The 16,306-nt window shown below is 57.0% G+C and overlaps 1 protein-coding gene across 1 annotated transcript; it reads right to left on the reverse strand.

Moving 5' to 3' along the window:
- Nucleotides 1-166: 166 nt before the first annotated feature.
- On the reverse strand, nt 167-6,358 carry JSRP1 (junctional sarcoplasmic reticulum protein 1). Its single transcript, XM_068420700.1, has 8 exons — nt 6,296-6,358; nt 5,169-5,297; nt 3,722-3,771; nt 2,720-2,882; nt 2,073-2,225; nt 1,925-1,987; nt 1,630-1,766; nt 167-1,488 (listed from the first exon to the last, which is right to left on the reverse strand). The coding sequence occupies exons 2-8, from the start codon at nt 5,275-5,277 to the stop codon at nt 967-969; spliced, it is 1,197 nt and encodes a 398-aa protein (XP_068276801.1). The 5' UTR covers nt 5,278-5,297; nt 6,296-6,358; the 3' UTR covers nt 167-966.
- Between the last annotated feature and the right edge of the window lie 9,948 nt (nt 6,359-16,306).

Below are 16,306 nucleotides of genomic sequence, written 5' to 3' on the forward strand. Positions count from 1 at the left end.
GCTCCTGGGGTCATCCCAGCTGCAGACCCCCGGTGCTGGGACCAGCCCTTGGGCTTTGCGGTGTCCCCACGGAGCTGGCGGGGGCATGGCCGGGGGCTAGCCCGTGTGGGGACCCAGGTTAGCCATGAGCCCCAGGGATGGGGGGGGCACAGAGAACACACAAACGTAACCAGGGACAGCAGCTTTTTTTTGTTGTGTTTTTTTTTTAAACATTCAGTTTAACACCTTATTAAAAATGAAAATAGTTTATTTTAACCTCTATTGATTTAGCAAATACTTAAACCTGCCATGGGTGGGGGGGCTGTGAACGTCTCATGTAGTTGCTACAGCGCTGCGTGATATTGCACTTGTGTTTCGTTCCTAAAAGCGACTCTGTGAAGGCAAGGCCTGACGGGACCTCCGGGTGATGGGCTCTCCAGCCCTGCTCTGTTACCAGCAAAGCTTCGCACCACCCTGCAGCGATGGCACCGTGAGGTCAGGGTGGTCGTTCCCCTGACGTCCCTCTGAGGACGGCAGCAGCCTGACTTCATTAATAACCCAGAATATATTTCTCTCTTGATTTTCTTTCAATAAAACCATTAACTGAATTCAAGAGCTACACGGTCTGGAGTAAAACTGTCTTCGCTGGGATCCCTGTGCCCCTTGCGCCGCTTCAGCATGTCGGGGACCACGAAAAATGAACTGTGAGAGGGATTTCGGGTGGGGATGGTGAAATAGCGCAAAGCCCGGGTGAAGAGAAGCTCCTTCCCCTGGTCTGGTCGGGTTGTCTTTGTGCATCTAATCCAGGGGGGCCCCAAAGGCCCCAGGGAGGCTCGTGTCAGGCTCCCCGGCTCCTCTGCTGCTGCTCGGAGATCCTGGAGGGCCACCAGCCCGGGGACGCCTCTGCAGGGTGCCCTTGCCGGGGGCGGTGGCGGGGTTGGACCCTCCCTGGACTGAGCATCATCGAGCCCCGCGGTCGCCCCAGCCTCAGTCACGCCTCTTGCCCTCCCTGGGCCTGGCAGTGCCGTCCTTCCCCGGGGTGGCCACCGGCTCCCAGGGCTTCTTGCCCTTCTGCTGCCGCCAGTCCCGCTTTGGGCTCTCCCCACCGCTGTCGGCCCTGCCGGGACGGCCCCTCCACCCCTCCTTCCTGGGCTCGTCCCGCTCCCGCCGGCTCTCCTTCCCCTCCCGGCCCCGCTTCTTCTGGGGCTGCTGCTCCGCTTCCCGGGGGGCCCTGGGGGCTCTGCTGGCCTTGTCCCCCTGCGCCTTGTCCTTGGCTCGTGCCTCCCTCCGGCTGCTCCGCTCCGCCTGGGTGGGACGAACCTCCCTGACCTTCTCCTCCTTCTTCTCCTCCTTCTTCTCCTCCTTCTTCTCCTTCTTCTCTGGCTTCTTCTCCCAGCTCTTCTTCACTTCTGCTGCAGCTGGTGACACCTCGGGGACGTCTGCAGGCTCTTCGTCCTCATCCTCTGGTGCCGAGCGGCCAAACCACTTCTTGAAGATCCAGGGTTCTGCCTGGGGAGGGGATGGACGGGTCCCAGCGTTGGTGACACAGCCCAAGGGACTGGGACCCATCCCCACCCCCAGAGACGAGATGCTCCCTGCCGCAGGAGGTGCCCCGAGGATGCTGTTTCTCCCCCCACCCTGGACCCGTACCAGATTGCTGTCAGCATCGCTGTCATCATCACCTTCGTCGTCACCATCATCATCACCATCCTCAAACATGCTCTGGGGCTGGGCAGGCTGGGCCGTCACCACTTCTTGGACCTCCTCCTCCTTGGCACTGACCACCTCTGGGAGGGGAGAGGGACAGGCCACCGTCAGCAGGGGACGAGGCCGTTCGGGTGCGATGGCCCAGACACAGGGTCCCAGGGCCACCCCCACCCTGGGACGTGGCCCCATCTCAGGCTGGATCCAGGGGATTGGGGCAGCCCGGAGCATCCGAACCCACCGGGGAGGGGAGGTGGTAGAGGGTCCTGCCTGCCGCGGCTGACTCCCTCCCTGGAGCACGGCGCTGGAAGAGAGGAGGGGAGAGGAGACAGGAGGTGGCAGCAGGGTCTGCCCACCCCGTCCCCCCCTCCGTCTATCTCCCAGCTCACCTTGGAACACCTGGAAGGTGACACTGAGGAGGGCGACGATGGAGGCCACCACGATGCACTTGTTGAGGGTGAGCCCTTCCCAGAGGAGCGGCTCCTCCGCGGGGTCCAGGCTGGGGGGCTCCACCTTCCTCTGCACGGGGAGGCTCTTGGGGACTGGGGACCACCCCCCCAAGGAAAACAGCGTTACTGGGGGAGCCTGGAAGTGGCAAAGGGGGTGCTGAGGGGGGTGGGAAGGGCAGGGGCAGGGGCAGGAGCTGCCTGCCCTAACACTGCGACCAAAGGAAGGTGTTTGCACCACAGGGGTGGGGAAAAGAGTGTCACGGGGGCTGAGTCCAAGGTGTTTGGGCCACGATGGCATTTCAGCATCATGGGGCTCAAGCGGGGAAAACCTCTGCCCGTGCTCCAGGCTCTGCTGCTTCACCCCCACCCCAGGATCAGATCTGGGCAGGGCGGAGAGGATGAGGAGGAAGAGGAGCGGGATTTGGCAGGTGGCTGAGAAGCCCCATCTCTGTGTCGCTGATGGGGACTGTGGAGAGCAGAACCCGTCCCGTCACTGCTCCGTGGCCAGACGGTGCCTCCCGGGCTGGCCGGGGGTGCAGGACAGGGTCTGTGCCCCCCCAGCCCTTGGGGCTCTCCCGCACGCCTACCTGGAGGCCCGGCGGCGCTGCCTTTTGCTCCCACCTTCTCCACCCGCTTCTTCTCCGCCACTTTCTTGTCCGCGCCGAGCGGCTCTGGCTCTGGCATGCTCAGCTCGGGCTCGTCCGGATCCTGCTCAGAGATGCCAAGCCGGGTCCTTGCCCCCTCTAGCCCCTGCGGGGAGGGACGTGAGCGTGGCTGGGGGTGTAAGAGCATCGCGTGGCCCCGCGGGGAAAGCAAGCAGCGTGGCCGGGTGGGATGGGGGGCACGGTACACGTCTGTGCCCCCTCCCAGAACAAGGGGTGCTCAGTGCAGCCACGGAGGGACCCAATCCCTGCGCCCCACAGCCTGCACTCCCACTCCCCAGGTCCCCCAGGGCTGAGCAGATGCTGCCATCAGCCTCAAGTGGTGCCAACCAGGCTCATCACCAGCTCCTCCAGCCCCTAACCCCGGTTGCGTGTATTTGCATCGACAGCCTTAAAAACACATGGGGTATTTCTTTTTTGTCTGCTAAGACGGATGTAGCCACCGGTCGGCTCTGTGCTGCAGGGCGGGCGCCGGGGTGCGACTCCCAGCGCACCCGGGTGGGCTGGTGGCTGCTGACCCCTGTGCTGCGCTTGAGCAAGCCCACCCCAGAGCAGCCCTTGGGGCTGGATTCGCCCCCAGCCCGGATGAGCCGGGCTGCACCCACCCACCCAGGGCTGCGGGTCACACCCAGGGCACAGTCAGTGTGCTGGGAGGAGATGGAGCACACGCCGTGTCGGGGTCTGGGACGGGGGTTTGGTGGCCGGGCTGGCTGCTGGCCCGAGTCAGCGGTGCCATGAGGGCGAGCTGCCCAGCAGCACGATCAGTGACAGCGACAGCTGAAGGACGCAGCTTTCAGCTCCCCAGGGACAGACACGGTGCAACACCCCACAGAGCCCTCCTGGGCTCAACGCCACCGCGGGACGGCCCCCGGCTCAGGCCCCCGCCCCAGCGCAGGGACCCCGAGCCCCAGGACACCGCACACTTACATGGGCTCCACTGCTCTGCCCGTCGCTGCTCACCGACACGTCGGCATCTGCTAAAGGCAAGCACAGGCTGTCAGGGGGTGAATTCAGAGAGGGGGGATCACTGGGGGCTGGGGACACGCGGTCCTCCCGCTGCCACCCACTGGCTCACACAGTGGGGACATTATGGCCACGTTTGCCCCATTAGCACAGCCAGGGCACCCATGAAGAGGCTCCAGAAGCCCCCAGCCATCGCAGTAGCAGCTGGAAAGGTCGGGGTGTAAGAGCATCACCGTGCACGTCTGGGGCTGCTGTGCCCCAAGATGGCACCGTCCTGGATATCCCCGTGGAGCTGCAGCCGAGGGGGACAGTGACCTCCCTGCCACGGCGCACAGAGGGGGATGGACAGCCCCGGGGTGCACATGGACACCGTGGAAACACGTGGCTGGAGGCTGGAAGGCTGGAGGCAGCTCAGGCTCAGCAGGACAAGCTCCAGGTACTGTGGAGCAACCAGACCTCAGAGAAGACCTCAAGCCACCCAAGAGGACCGTGAAGCTCCAGGGGTGACTCAGGGCTTTTCCCAGTGGTGAAGTGGGAGAGAAAACTGGAGGGTCCCCAGGGCTCTGCAGTGGCTCGATGCAATAAAGGGCTGGGGAGCGTGTTGGGCTCCCCAGGGGTTTCTCTGCCCTTGGGTCTGGGGGAACTGGGGGGGTGAGGACGCACCGACACGGTCCCGATGCCAAGCGCCCTCAGCCCTCCTGGGATCTGGAGGCCACATCCTGGCAAACCCTCACCAGAAGGAGGAATTTCTGCCTCCTTTGAGCTGGATTTAGTTTATTCTCCCCCTGTGGCAAAACAAATGCTGAGAAAAAAAAAATCCCAGTTCCCAGGATGAAATCTAAGACATGATATTGGAAGCAAAACAAATAAACAAGAGGAAACGTTTTGGCTGGGGAACCACGGCCTGAAAGGTCTTGGCTTTCAACAGAAAATCAAAAAAAAGGCTTTGGTTTTGTTCTGGTGATGGCGAGTCTGGTCCTTTCTCTGCTGGGAAGCAAAGGAGCTGCCTCAGGACTCCCACGGTGGCTGGGGGGTTCCCAGCCCTAAGGAAAGCACAAAGATGGAGAATTTTTCCTTAAAGATTTTTTTCCCCAAGTGCTTGTCATGTTTTTGAGCTACACAGTTATTTACTCCTTTTCTGAGCAAAGATGAGCACGAGGAACACGGAGGGCACAAGCCTCCGTTCCTCTTGGCTGAGGCCATGGCCGATGTCCCCGTAGGGTCAGCGCCGTGCAGGTGCCCCTCGATGTCCGAGATCACCCCGTGATTTCACCGCGCCGCAAAGAGCCCTCTCTGCCGGGCTGAGCCCTCTCCTGCAAGGCCTCAAGCACCACGGCAGCGGTGCTGGCACGGCCACGGCCACGGCCACAGCCGGCACCTCCTGGACCACCTCATGGTGAGGACAAGGTACCTTTGCTCCCGTCCTTCCTTGGCTGCCTCTGAGCACACCCGGGCAGCTCGTCGGTGGCCTCGGGGCATCCCAAGTCTCTCTCCAACACCTCACGGGCACCTGCTGCCATCCCACTCCAAGGGACTCTCACTAAACCGAGAGGGATAAAACAAACGGTGGGTGATCAGCGGGCAGCAGTGCCCTGCAGCGCCCGGCCGTGCTGCCACGTCCTCACTGCGCTCCCTGGTCGCCGCCTGAGCTCAGCTCCCCATCGCAGGGTGCCGGGCTGTTCCCATGCCTCCTTCCCTTGGGCTTCACCCAGACAGAGGAACCCAAACCACCTCCAGCCCCCGGGCATGTTTGCAGGCTTTGCCGGGCTCCACGGCAGCCGTGCCGTGGCCGGGCGGGCAGCCATCCTCCCCCCTTGCCAACAAGCATTAACTCAGTCACACGAGCTGACCAGCTCCGTGTCCAGGTCTGTTCCCCCCCAGACAGGGGATGGGGATCTGTGCCTCCACAGGAGGCATTTTGGGGCTCTACAGCCCATGTGGGATCCTCATTCCCAGCCAGGATGGGTTGTGTCACCCTCAGGACCAGGTTTCCTATAGCTGGTTCCTATAGCTCCAGTGCTGACATACCAGGGGATGGCCACTGATGCCGGGGATGGACACTGATGCCAGGGATGGCCACTGAAGCCAAGGACAGCTTGCCCATGGCATGTCACCCACAGTCCCAGAGCCCAGCTCCAGCCCTCAGCTCACACCGACTCCTGCACAGAGATTGCTCGACCCATCCATCCCCTCCCTGGCGCTGCCTGGGCTCTCGCTCCCTTGGAATCAACTCCACACACCAGATCTTCTCTTAAATCCACAAAACTACAGACACTCAACGAATAACCGGCTCTGCTCTGCTGTCGCTGGGACTTTTCCCGCACGAGCTCCCGAGGTTGCCTCTACCGCTGACTCACATCAAAGAAACTTCCAAAAATAGTCCACTCGCCTGCCCTGCTCTCCCTGCATGCTGCATGGCAGCACCCGGACCATCCCCGTGGCCCCTGATCTGCAGCGAGCTGAGCGCTGCCTCATGGGCCATGCCCGTGGGCTGCCCCGTGTCCAGCCAAAAGGGTTAAAAGCCACAGAAAGTCCTACCTGGGGCTCGACCACCGCCACCTCGCCTCCAGCCCCCCGGCTGGCTCTGGCTCTCCGGGGTAATATACAGCAACAGCTGCCGAAGGGTGTGGGAGCAAAATAGCACCCAATCACGGGGGAGCCGGAGCACCCGCGCTGCAGCCCCAGAAAAGGCAGTTTAACCCCGGTGTGCTGAAAGCAGGGGCTGCCGCTCGCAAGGCAGACGTGGGGGATGTGGCTCTCAAGGGTTTGTCCCTGTGTGACCCGCCTGGGCAAACACAAAGAGGGGAGAAGGGGCCGTTTGCTCCCCAGCCCGGCATCTCCAAGCCAGCTGTGGGATGGACACGGGTGCTGGGGATGCAGAGAGGCAGATGAGAGACCTGCCAGGCGTGGTGGTGCAGGAGAGAGGAGGAGCAATCCCCCAGGAGCAGAGGTGCTCAGATAACCCTGAGTTAATAAAACCTGGTGAAAACTGCTTTTTGCCAGTGTTTAGAGCAGGTCATAGAATCACAGACTGGTTTGGGTTGGAAGGGACCTTAAAGACCATCAAGTTCCAATCCCCTGCCACGGGCAGGGACACCTTCCACCAGACCAGGTTGCTCCAAGCCCCATCCAACCTGGCCTTGAACACTGCCAGGGAGGGGGCAGCCACAGCTTCTCTGGGCAACCTGGGCCAGTGTCTCACCACCCTCACAGTCAACAATTTCTTCCCAATATCTCATCCCAATCTCCCCTCTTTCAGTTTAAAACCATTCCCCCTCGTCCCATCACTCCATGCCCTTGTCAAAAGTCCCTCTCCAGCTTTCCTGGAAGGTGCTAGAAGGTCTCCCCGGAGCCTTCTCTTCTCCAGGCTGAACAGCCCCAGCTCTCTCAGCCTGTCTCCAGAGCAGAGGGGCTCCAGCCCTCTGAGCATCTCCGTAGCCTCCTCTGGACTCACTCTGGACTCAGAGTTCCTTTACCCTCCAACCCCTCCGATTTCCCCACGATACCTGTTCAACCCATACATCCCCTCCCTGGCACTGCCTGGGCTCCCACTCCCTGCTGCAGCCACAGGCACCTCTTGGGGAGGGATGTGGTCCTCACCACAGCTTCCCGCTCACAGGAGGTAGCGAGGAGATGAAGCATCTCTCATTTGGGGAGTGAAAAGGCTCATGGGGCTCTGGCCCTGCCTGGGCAAGGTTACCCAGAGCCCCCAGCTCAGCACGGGCAGGTGCAGCCTCAGGCAGAAGCGCCTGTACCAGGGGATGTGGTGCCAGCCATGGGTGGTACCAGCGCGGCACATCTTGGAGGCATCCTGCTTTGTGGACATCTCTCTTACTGCCAGACACTTCTGAAAGGCTTCAGATTAAAAAAAAAAAACCCTGAAACTGTTTCACTTCTGCAGTATTGACATTTTTCTTTAGCAGAGTGTGAAAGCCCTTTGATTGCAAGATCTAAAGGAGGAATAAACTGGGCACTGGGGTCCCAGAGGGGACTGAGCCTTTTCCCAGGGCTCCGGCCACCCGGTGAGCCTGGGGCATGGTCCTGCTTTAGGACCAAGCAGCAAAGGATCTCAGGAGCAATCGGCTGCTTTCCAGGGCAGGGATTTCCCCTCTTTGGCAGAGACAGGACCGAGCACGCCGTGAACCCCGCTGCGGTATAAATAACGCACCGCAGAAGCTGAAAGCAGATGGGAGGCAGGGATGGGGCTGTGAACACAGCCCCCAGCTCCAGGAAGGTCAGGGCTGTTAACTGGCAAAGCATGTTCGCTTTATAGGGACATAACGAAAGCAGAAAATCATTATCAGGCCAAATAAAAATCCCCTCTTCTTCCAGTGAATCGTTTCCCGTGGTGCTTGCAGCTTCGTGAGCTGCTCCTGCTTCCCGGGGGTGAGCGGGTCCTCCGAGGAAAGAACCCGGGCGCCAAACGGGGCAACGTCTGCGTGCACAGAGCCCCGGCAAAACGTCCTCCCGCTTCGTCCCGACATGGGGCCATGGGACAGAGAGCTCTCCCCACCCTTTCCAGCACCTTTCAACACCCCGTTCCTGCAGCGGGGAGGGACCAGGAGTGTTTTTGCCTCCACATGTTTAGCTCTGAGCAGTTCCCCACTGAGCTGCAAAGCCTCCATCTCCATCACACAATTTATCGCAGGCAGATGGAGGAAAGAGATTCCCAGAGGCAAATTCTTTCCTAATCCCTTGAAACCCCCCCCAAATCCTGGCTTCTCCCTTGCCCTGACACTGATAAAAGTGTCTCTGGGACCAGGTTAGCTCAGAGAGGAGGGGAAATATGATCTGGTTGTGAGAGCAGCAGAGAGAAAGCCACCGGTGAAAGAGCTGGGGAGGGCAATCAAGCAGCGTGATGGACGGGGGCCCGGCTGCACGCAGGCTGGGCTCCGTGTCCAGGCTAAATATTGACTCTCTGGCTTTGGCTTGCTCACACAAATCTATCTTCTCTGAGGCCCCAGGCTGGCAGCTTGCCTCCGATTCACACAGGCATCTGTCCGCAGCGCGCCGGCTGCCCCTGAGGCTCTGCCGTGGCTTCATGGTTTGTGGTCCAGATGGCCCGAGTTGTGCTGCAGCATCCCCTCGCTTCTATGGCAACGCTCATTTATCCTCCCACCAGGACATAATCTTCTTTCTCCCCGTCTTTAATAACTCACAGTTAAAAGGCAATCACAAAGACGTCAAATTAGTCCCTGATTATTTTTGGCACAGGTTAGTTCTGGGGGTGAATTTTCCTTTTCTCCATGCAATTCCTCCGCTCCCCAGAGCCCCAGCCCGACTCCAGCTCCTCCTGCCACAGGTACAAGGGGAGGTGGATGCTTGAGCCAGCTGTGTGGGTGGATTTCCTGCTGCCCTGGCTCTCAGCCCAAACCCACCAGCTCACTGGGCTGGCTGCAGGTCTTTCCCCCCTGGATTTCATCCCTGGGTCCACCAGACCCACCCGCCTGAGTTCCCAAGGCCTGGAAATCAAAAACAGCCTTCCAGCCCTTGAAGCATTTATCCTTTAATTCCTCACATAGGCAGGGTTGGGCTCTTGACCTGCTTTTAAAGACGGGAATTTGGATGGTGTCTGCTAAACCCAGGTGCCCTGGGCAAAGGACAGCTTTGTAGGTCAGTCCCTGCTCCAGCGAGAGCCCCGTCACCTCCATGCTGGCATCGTCCCTTTGTGCTGTGGGAGGCAGTGGGTGCCGGCTGATCCGGGAGATGCTCAGAGGGCTGGAGCCCCTCTGCTCTGGAGACAGGCTGAGAGAGCTGGGGCTGTTCAGCCTGGAGAAGAGAAGGCTCCGGGGAGACCTTCTAGCACCTTCCAGTACCTGAAGGGGCTACAGGAAAGCTGGAGAGGGGCTTTTGACAAGGGCATGGAGTGATGGGACGAGGGGGGACGATTTTAAACTGAAAGAGGGGAGATTGAGATGAGATATTAGGAAGAAATTGTTGACTGTGAGGGTGGTGAGACCCTGGCCCAGGTTGCCCAGAGAAGCTGTGGCTGCCCCCTCCCTGGCAGTGTTCAAGGCCAGGTTGGATGGGGCTTGGAGCAACCTGGTCTGGTGGAAGGTGTCCCTGCCTGTGGCAGGGGGGTTGGAACTAGATGGTCTTTAAGGTCCCTTCCAACCCAAACCAGTCTGTGATTCTGTGAGCCAGGGCTACACAGGTGGGTGCTCCCCACCCGCTGCCGGCTGAGCCGCAATGTGCTGCCTGGCACCAAACAAATACTTGCCGGAGATGCACGTGGTGCTCAGGCCAGGCACTGCACGGGCTTGTTGTAGGTGCTTCATGTTTCGGAGCCCTCCACCCTTCTCTTAGATGTGGTTGGAGGTTGCCACTTGGCTGAGATGCGATCAGAAGGGGGAGCGGGGCTGGCGGCTGGAAGAGAGGATCACAGAAGCATGATTTCTTGGCGAAATCCGCTGAAAGAGCATCCTGATTCCTCGCACAATCAAAAACCTAAAGGCACCAGTGTCCCCATAGCAACCTGGCCACATCCCAGTGCTGACAACAATATTCCGCTGACCTAAAATTCCTCTTTCACTTGGATCCAGCATAATCAGCTCTTCCCATCCTCAACGGTTGTGCAATGTCTGTGTGCTGAAACACAGCTGCTGCCTCCTTACCCCGAGGTAGCAACACATCAGCGTCAGCCGGGGAGATTATTTCTCCGCGTGATTGCAAGAACCACAGACCTTCACCAGAGCTGGCGTTATTAAGAAGCGCTCAGGAATTTACAGGAAGCGAAGAGATGTCTTTTCTCTGCCAGCTGTGCTTCTCCTCTCAAATCACCATCTATCATCGTGGGAGATTTTAGATACGTTGAGCTGAGCAATCTCCTCGTGGAGGTGCAGCTAATTGAAAGCCCCGAGCGTTTTGGAAGCTGGATGTTCCTGTGGCTTCGTGCCACCAGGCTTTGCAGCGGGGCTGGGTAGAGCTGAAGGGAGCCAGCAAGAGAGTCGGAGCATCCTCTGCTCAAGCCGATACCTGGACGGGCTCTGCTGCCCCGGTGCCATGCCCTGGCTGGCTGCTTGCAGGTCACTAGCCCTGCTCTGGTCAGCTACTGGAAAGTATCTGATAGCAGAGAACTGCTGCGAGAACTCAGCCCTGGGTCCTTCCCCGTAGCTTCGGTGATTTGGTTAGCCAGAACAGAGCTGAGGGTATCTTCTGCCTCCTCTCCTGGGGCAAGGGTTTGACGTGGTGTGGAACTGGAGAGGAAGAATACAGGAGCTCTGTGGGCCAGGTACTGTCTCAGGGCAGCTCCTGGTTTAAGGAATCAGAGCTTGCAGCATCTTTGAAGACCTTCTTCTTCCTCGTACCCTGAGCTTTTAGCTGTGAGTGAGCCTGGGGGGACAGCAAGCCAGAAACACTACAGGTCTTTGGTTAAAGGCAAGGGGACACCCTGCCTCTGGACCAGGCTGGGAGGACACAGCACCGTGGGGTCTTCAGGAGCACAGCATGATGCTGCAGACCAAGCACCAGCTTAACCACCTGTGGGCATGTTCATCCAGTCAAGGATGGCAAAGGTGATCATATCCATCAGAGAAACTCTCCCATGTCACCTCCGGCTTTCCAGCCCTGAGCCAGAGCCGTGCTGGACACTGCACTGGCCCCGTCACCTCACTAAAAGCCAGTGGAAGCGTTGATCCCTCAGCACGCCAGATGATCTATAGGTATCCAGAGCAGCTCAACATTAAAGCCAACCTGATCATACTCTAAGCCACGTGTGACCTAAATACTCCGCTTTACAAGTCCCAGAGGTTTTTGCTCCCTGTGCCTGGCAGGAGGAGCAGCAGCCAGGTCAGTGGGAACAGAAGACGCCGGATCCCATTAAACGCTACTTTTAGTCTCGGCTGCTTTCAGTAATTGTTCCATGATCTGTTTTCTCACAGCCCAGCGCTGCTTAGGGCTAATTGTTATTCTCTTTGAAGATTCCCAGCTGTTCGTACCTCCGAGAATAATACAAGTATGTGACTGTGTTTGAACACGACATTTCAAACGAACTGTCCTTGGAAGTGCCACTTGGGACCAGGGAAAGCGGCCACGATGTTTGTCCCCTTGAAGGGCCATTGCTGGGGGCTGTTGCTCTATCAGTCTGAGATACTCATGTTGGGGGAAACTGATGTAAAAGGAGATTAAAGGGAAGGCGAAACTTTGGGTGCTGGAACACCCTGGGAATAATATCCCAATGATCACAAACTTTCCCTGGTTTGACTTTCCTGCAGGAGGGTAGCAGCCAGGTTGTTAGTTCCTTTATCTGCTGAGGTTCGGTCCACCCCGTGGGGGCTGCAGATGCCACCCCGTTCCTCCCTTTCCAAATCCCACCCAACAAAGGAAGCGCTTCCCTCTGTTCCAAGCAGACCCCCCTGCAAACCACACAGGGCATCGGGAGCAAGAGGGCTCTGCTGCCAGAGCTGCCCCGTGCGCGGGGCTCAGGGCTGTTCCCCTGTTCCTCGCAGCAACCAGGCTCTTTCAGGATGATGACATCCCCCCGGAGCGCAGGTCCTGCTGGGTTTAGCACCTTTCCCAGGGCTCCAGGCTGCCCTGACACCATTAATAACACTGTGAAGCCTCAGCAGGACAGTGCAGCCATTTCATAAGCAATCAGCCCATGTTTAGAGAAACACCTTTTTATCCCTCTGCCCTCACAGGGGGGATGCTTGAAGCCCTCGGTGGCTGCGCCGGGAGCTGCTGGGCTGCGGGATGGCAGCGAGGAGCCTCAGCCTCAGCAGCCTCATGCTGGCTGTGTGATGTCGCAGGGAGTGGAGGTGCCCCAGGCTGGCTGGCTTCAGGTCTTTAGGGTTAGGAGGATCATAAAAGTACAAAGTCCACCACAAAGTACAGCAGAAAGTACCGCAACGACAGCAAAACCAGCAGGAACTCCCTAACCCCCACCAGATCCTAAACTGGGGTTTCCCAACTTCCCAGTGCCTCCTCGCCCCCAGTTCCCCATTTCTCTCTCTCATATCAGAGAAGGAATTCCCAAGTTAAAATTCACCAGACTTCAGAAACCAAGGGCAAAAGTTTCATACATGCCTGATCTCCCTGCCCTGCCTCATACCATGTACTGCTCAGTTTCTTTGCGACAGTAAAGGAAGGCTGGAGAGGTTTGGGTTCTGCTTTCCTTCCTAATAAAAATCCCCCCACTTGACAAGACCAGGACTCTCTGCTCTGGTGCTGCCTGCCCCTGTAAGGCACTGGCTGGGGTCCTCACAGATACGTTTTGTCACCTCTCCAAGGTTTGGAAACTTTGATGATGACTTTCCGTCTCCAAAATTTTAGCTGGTCTCCAAACGATTCTGTTAATTACAGGCAGCACAGAAAAGGCTGAGACTTGGGGACAAGGTTTTTGAGTGAGGTTCCCTTCTGCTCCAGCCTTCCCTCTCCCTACTTCCATAAAGCGATGCCAAATGAAATATATGATGTAATAGTGACAAGAAAGAACCAAACCATTTAGGCCTCAAAACAGCAGCAAACTTCCTTTCCCAAAGCCACATTCTTAATTATTCCGTTTTCTCTCCTTTTTGCCCACCATCCTTAACATCATCCTGCAGACCAGGTTTTGTCCAGGGCAGGCAATTCCATTGCAACGAGGCAAATAAATCATTGTTTGCATCCACCCTACTTGAAGGGCTGTAGGAATTGTAGAGCTCTCGGATCATGTCCTCCTGGGCTAAATTAGAAGACATCAAATCTCATGATCTTTAATGTTTTCTAGTCCTTTCCCAAAACATCCCTGCTGGTTATTTGTTCCTAAACAATGTCCTGCTCAAACGGCACGCAACAGGATTTGTGTTTAAAAACGGCCTCAAGTTGCACCAGGGGAGGTTTAGATTGGAGATCAGGGACAATTTCTTCCCCAAAAGGGTTGTCAAGCACTGGCACAGGCTGCCCAGGGCAGTGGTGGAGTCCCCATCCCTGGAGGGATTCAAAAGCTGTGGAGATGTGGTGCTGAGGAACATGGGTTAGTGGAGGCCTTGGCAGTGCTGGGGTAAGGGTTGGACTCAATGATCTTAAAGGTCCTTTCCAACCAAAACGGTTCTGTGATTCTATGATTTTATGATTTATGAGAAAATTACGGAGCTGTGGCTCTTTGGCATTAAAAAGGCCCATCTGTAGGACTGATGCTTGTTCACAGCTGCCTGCCAGCACCAGAGGAATGCAAATGTCCTGGAAAAGCCAGGCTGCAATCACCAACTTGCCATGGTTAATACAAGCTTAAGTGGAAATTTTTATGAATGATAGAGCTGAAGATTCAAGAATGAACCTTGAATGAAAGCAGGCTCCTGCCCACCAGGCTGGGGGAAAGTCTTTGAAGGGACTTGGACAAGTACCACCACCCGGGTGGCTCCCGAGTGAAGCAATCGTTCAGTCTCGAGCACTGCCCTGTTTTTTTTATGCTGTTTTCTCACCAATACCAGATGGTGATGTGAGTACCGAGGCTTGTTCTGCCTGCTGACCCTTCTCTTTTCCCTCCTGAAGTAACCAACCAACTTCATTTTCACTCTGATTTTGGCAGCCCGTGCCGTATTTCGGGGCAGGACGTAGCCCTCTGCGATCATGCCTTGGATCACAGCAGCGGAGTTCGGCACAGACTCAATTAGTTCCCGTGATCGTCTACGACACCCGTCTGGTATTTCTTGGCAAAAAGGCACAAAGGAAAGAAATGCGCCCCGGGAGATGGGGCAGGTAGATGCAGAGACCCACACGGGAGATGGCAGCGTGCCGGTGTTTGCTTGCGTACGCAGCCAGTGAGGACTTGAGTCAGGAGCCTGCGGGCGTTGGTAGTAACAGCTATTTAAAGTGATGATGGAATTATTAAAAAATGGCAACACTGGTGCATGAGTAGGCAGAAGAGCAGGAGATGAGCTGTTCCACAGCCTTCTCCCAGCAGCAAGGCGCTCAGCATCCACGTCAGCCAGGATCCTTCCCCCAGCTGTACCCTCGCATCTCTTGTCTAGGCACTCCTCAAGTGACCACTGCAGTTTTGGTGACTTTGGTCGTAGATCCCAACAAAAGGACTAGGGATGTGGCTCCAGGTGCAGGCTCCATCCTGGGAAGAAAATCCAGGCAGAGCAGCTGGAAGGGGTGGTTTGGCAGGGCAGGAATTGCCTTGTTCTTTCCCAGCTCTGGGGCAGGCGTTTGACTTTGAAGCATGGCTGCCCTCGAGTGGTGTCTCAGGGGCAGGAGTGAAGCCCATTACAGGGCTGCACGCTTGCAACACAGCTCCAAGACAAATGTTTAACCGCAACTACCCACAGTTTCCTCAGTTCCCCTCCCTCCTCCTCGCCCCACATGTGCCCAGCCCGCTTCACGCTGGGAGGTAGGAAAGCAAAGCCAGCTGAGTCCTTTTTGCTGTGTTTCTTTTTTTTTTTTTGTTCCAGTGAAATGCAAACAACAGTCTGAAAGAATTTCCTCCTCAAGCCCCAAGTTAGGCCCCAAATTAGCCGTTCAAAACCACGAGGGTTTTCTTTCCCTAGGAAATGCTGCAGGAGTCTCAGGCACCAGTCTCCAAACACCACATTTACCAGGCTCAGGCCTCTGCATCTCAGGAAGGAGCCAGGTCTCATCAGCACAGCAGAACACGGTCTCCAAACCAGCCTCAGGTCTCTGCAGCGATGCAGCTGATTTATATTCTAGACAACCAGGGATCTTAATACCAAAAGCAAGAAGAGTACAAGACACTTCCCCATCAACCACCTCCACCCCTCCAGAGATGTGGGACCACCCTCAAATTGCTCTATGGTCACCACTGGGCTCTTCTGTCCTTCAGTGACCAGGACCAGAGACAGAAGCTGTGGTGGTCCAGCGAGTGATGAGCAAGAGAATGAGGAAAAAGCCTGGAGAAACCAATCAGCCCATGCCAGAATCCAATTTGGAGTGTTTTGCTCCCGTACTCGGAGGTGAATGATCTCATCAGAGAAGCATCAAAGGCAGCAAACCATTTTTGCAGGTGAATGAACAACAGAGCCAGGCTGAGAACCACGGGACAAGCCGAGACAGGTCGCGGCACAACGCAGAGCTGGGGTTTGGCCGCAGGGAGGTTCAAAGCTCTGGGCGGCCTCGTGGGAATTTCTTTTAAAGTCGGGCTGGGGAGGAGCGTTGGTGAGTAATTGCTCCACGGCAGGTCCAAGAAGTGAATAATTTTCCAAGAATAAAGGTTAAAAGCCTAGAGATTCCAGTGAAAGGAGCTCTATAAATAGGACTAAGCAGGCAAGGCAGTGGGAATAACGGGCAAAAAACTTGATGTGGGAAAGGGGTGGAAATGATCTGACACCCACGTCGGGATTGGACATATGGTTGTCTCTGCCAAGCAGATGTTTTACATAAGTAACATTGCAAAGAGTTTGGGGTTTTGTTTTTTTTTTTAAAAACAACTTTCGGACACCCCTCTGAGAGCGCAGCTTATTGCACCATGGGCCCGATGAAAGCAATGAGCTGTCTGAAACCATCCTACCCCAGTGATCTATGACTTGACTTGTCCCCGGACCAGAGCACCGTGCTGGTGTGTGGGACAAGGCACCAGGACATCTGCTGAGATTTGGTCTTGTGCAAACCATC

Source organism: Nyctibius grandis, chromosome 31 (genome assembly GCF_013368605.1).
Source record: "Nyctibius grandis isolate bNycGra1 chromosome 31, bNycGra1.pri, whole genome shotgun sequence".
Lineage (NCBI taxonomy): Eukaryota > Metazoa > Chordata > Aves > Nyctibiiformes > Nyctibiidae > Nyctibius > Nyctibius grandis.

Excerpts from the sequence above, each read along its gene's own strand:
- JSRP1 (XM_068420700.1), bottom strand. The coding sequence starts at position 5,277 with ATGGCAGCAGGTGCCCGTGAGGTGTTGGAGAGAGACTTGGGATGCCCC. Across the intron at positions 3,772-5,168 it reads AAGGAAGGACGGGAGCAAAG|CAGATGCCGACGTGTCGGTG; the intron begins GTACCTTGTCCT and ends GCTTGCCTTTAG. Across the intron at positions 2,226-2,719 it reads CAGCGCCGCCGGGCCTCCAG|TCCCCAAGAGCCTCCCCGTG; the intron begins GTAGGCGTGCGG and ends GGTGGTCCCCAG.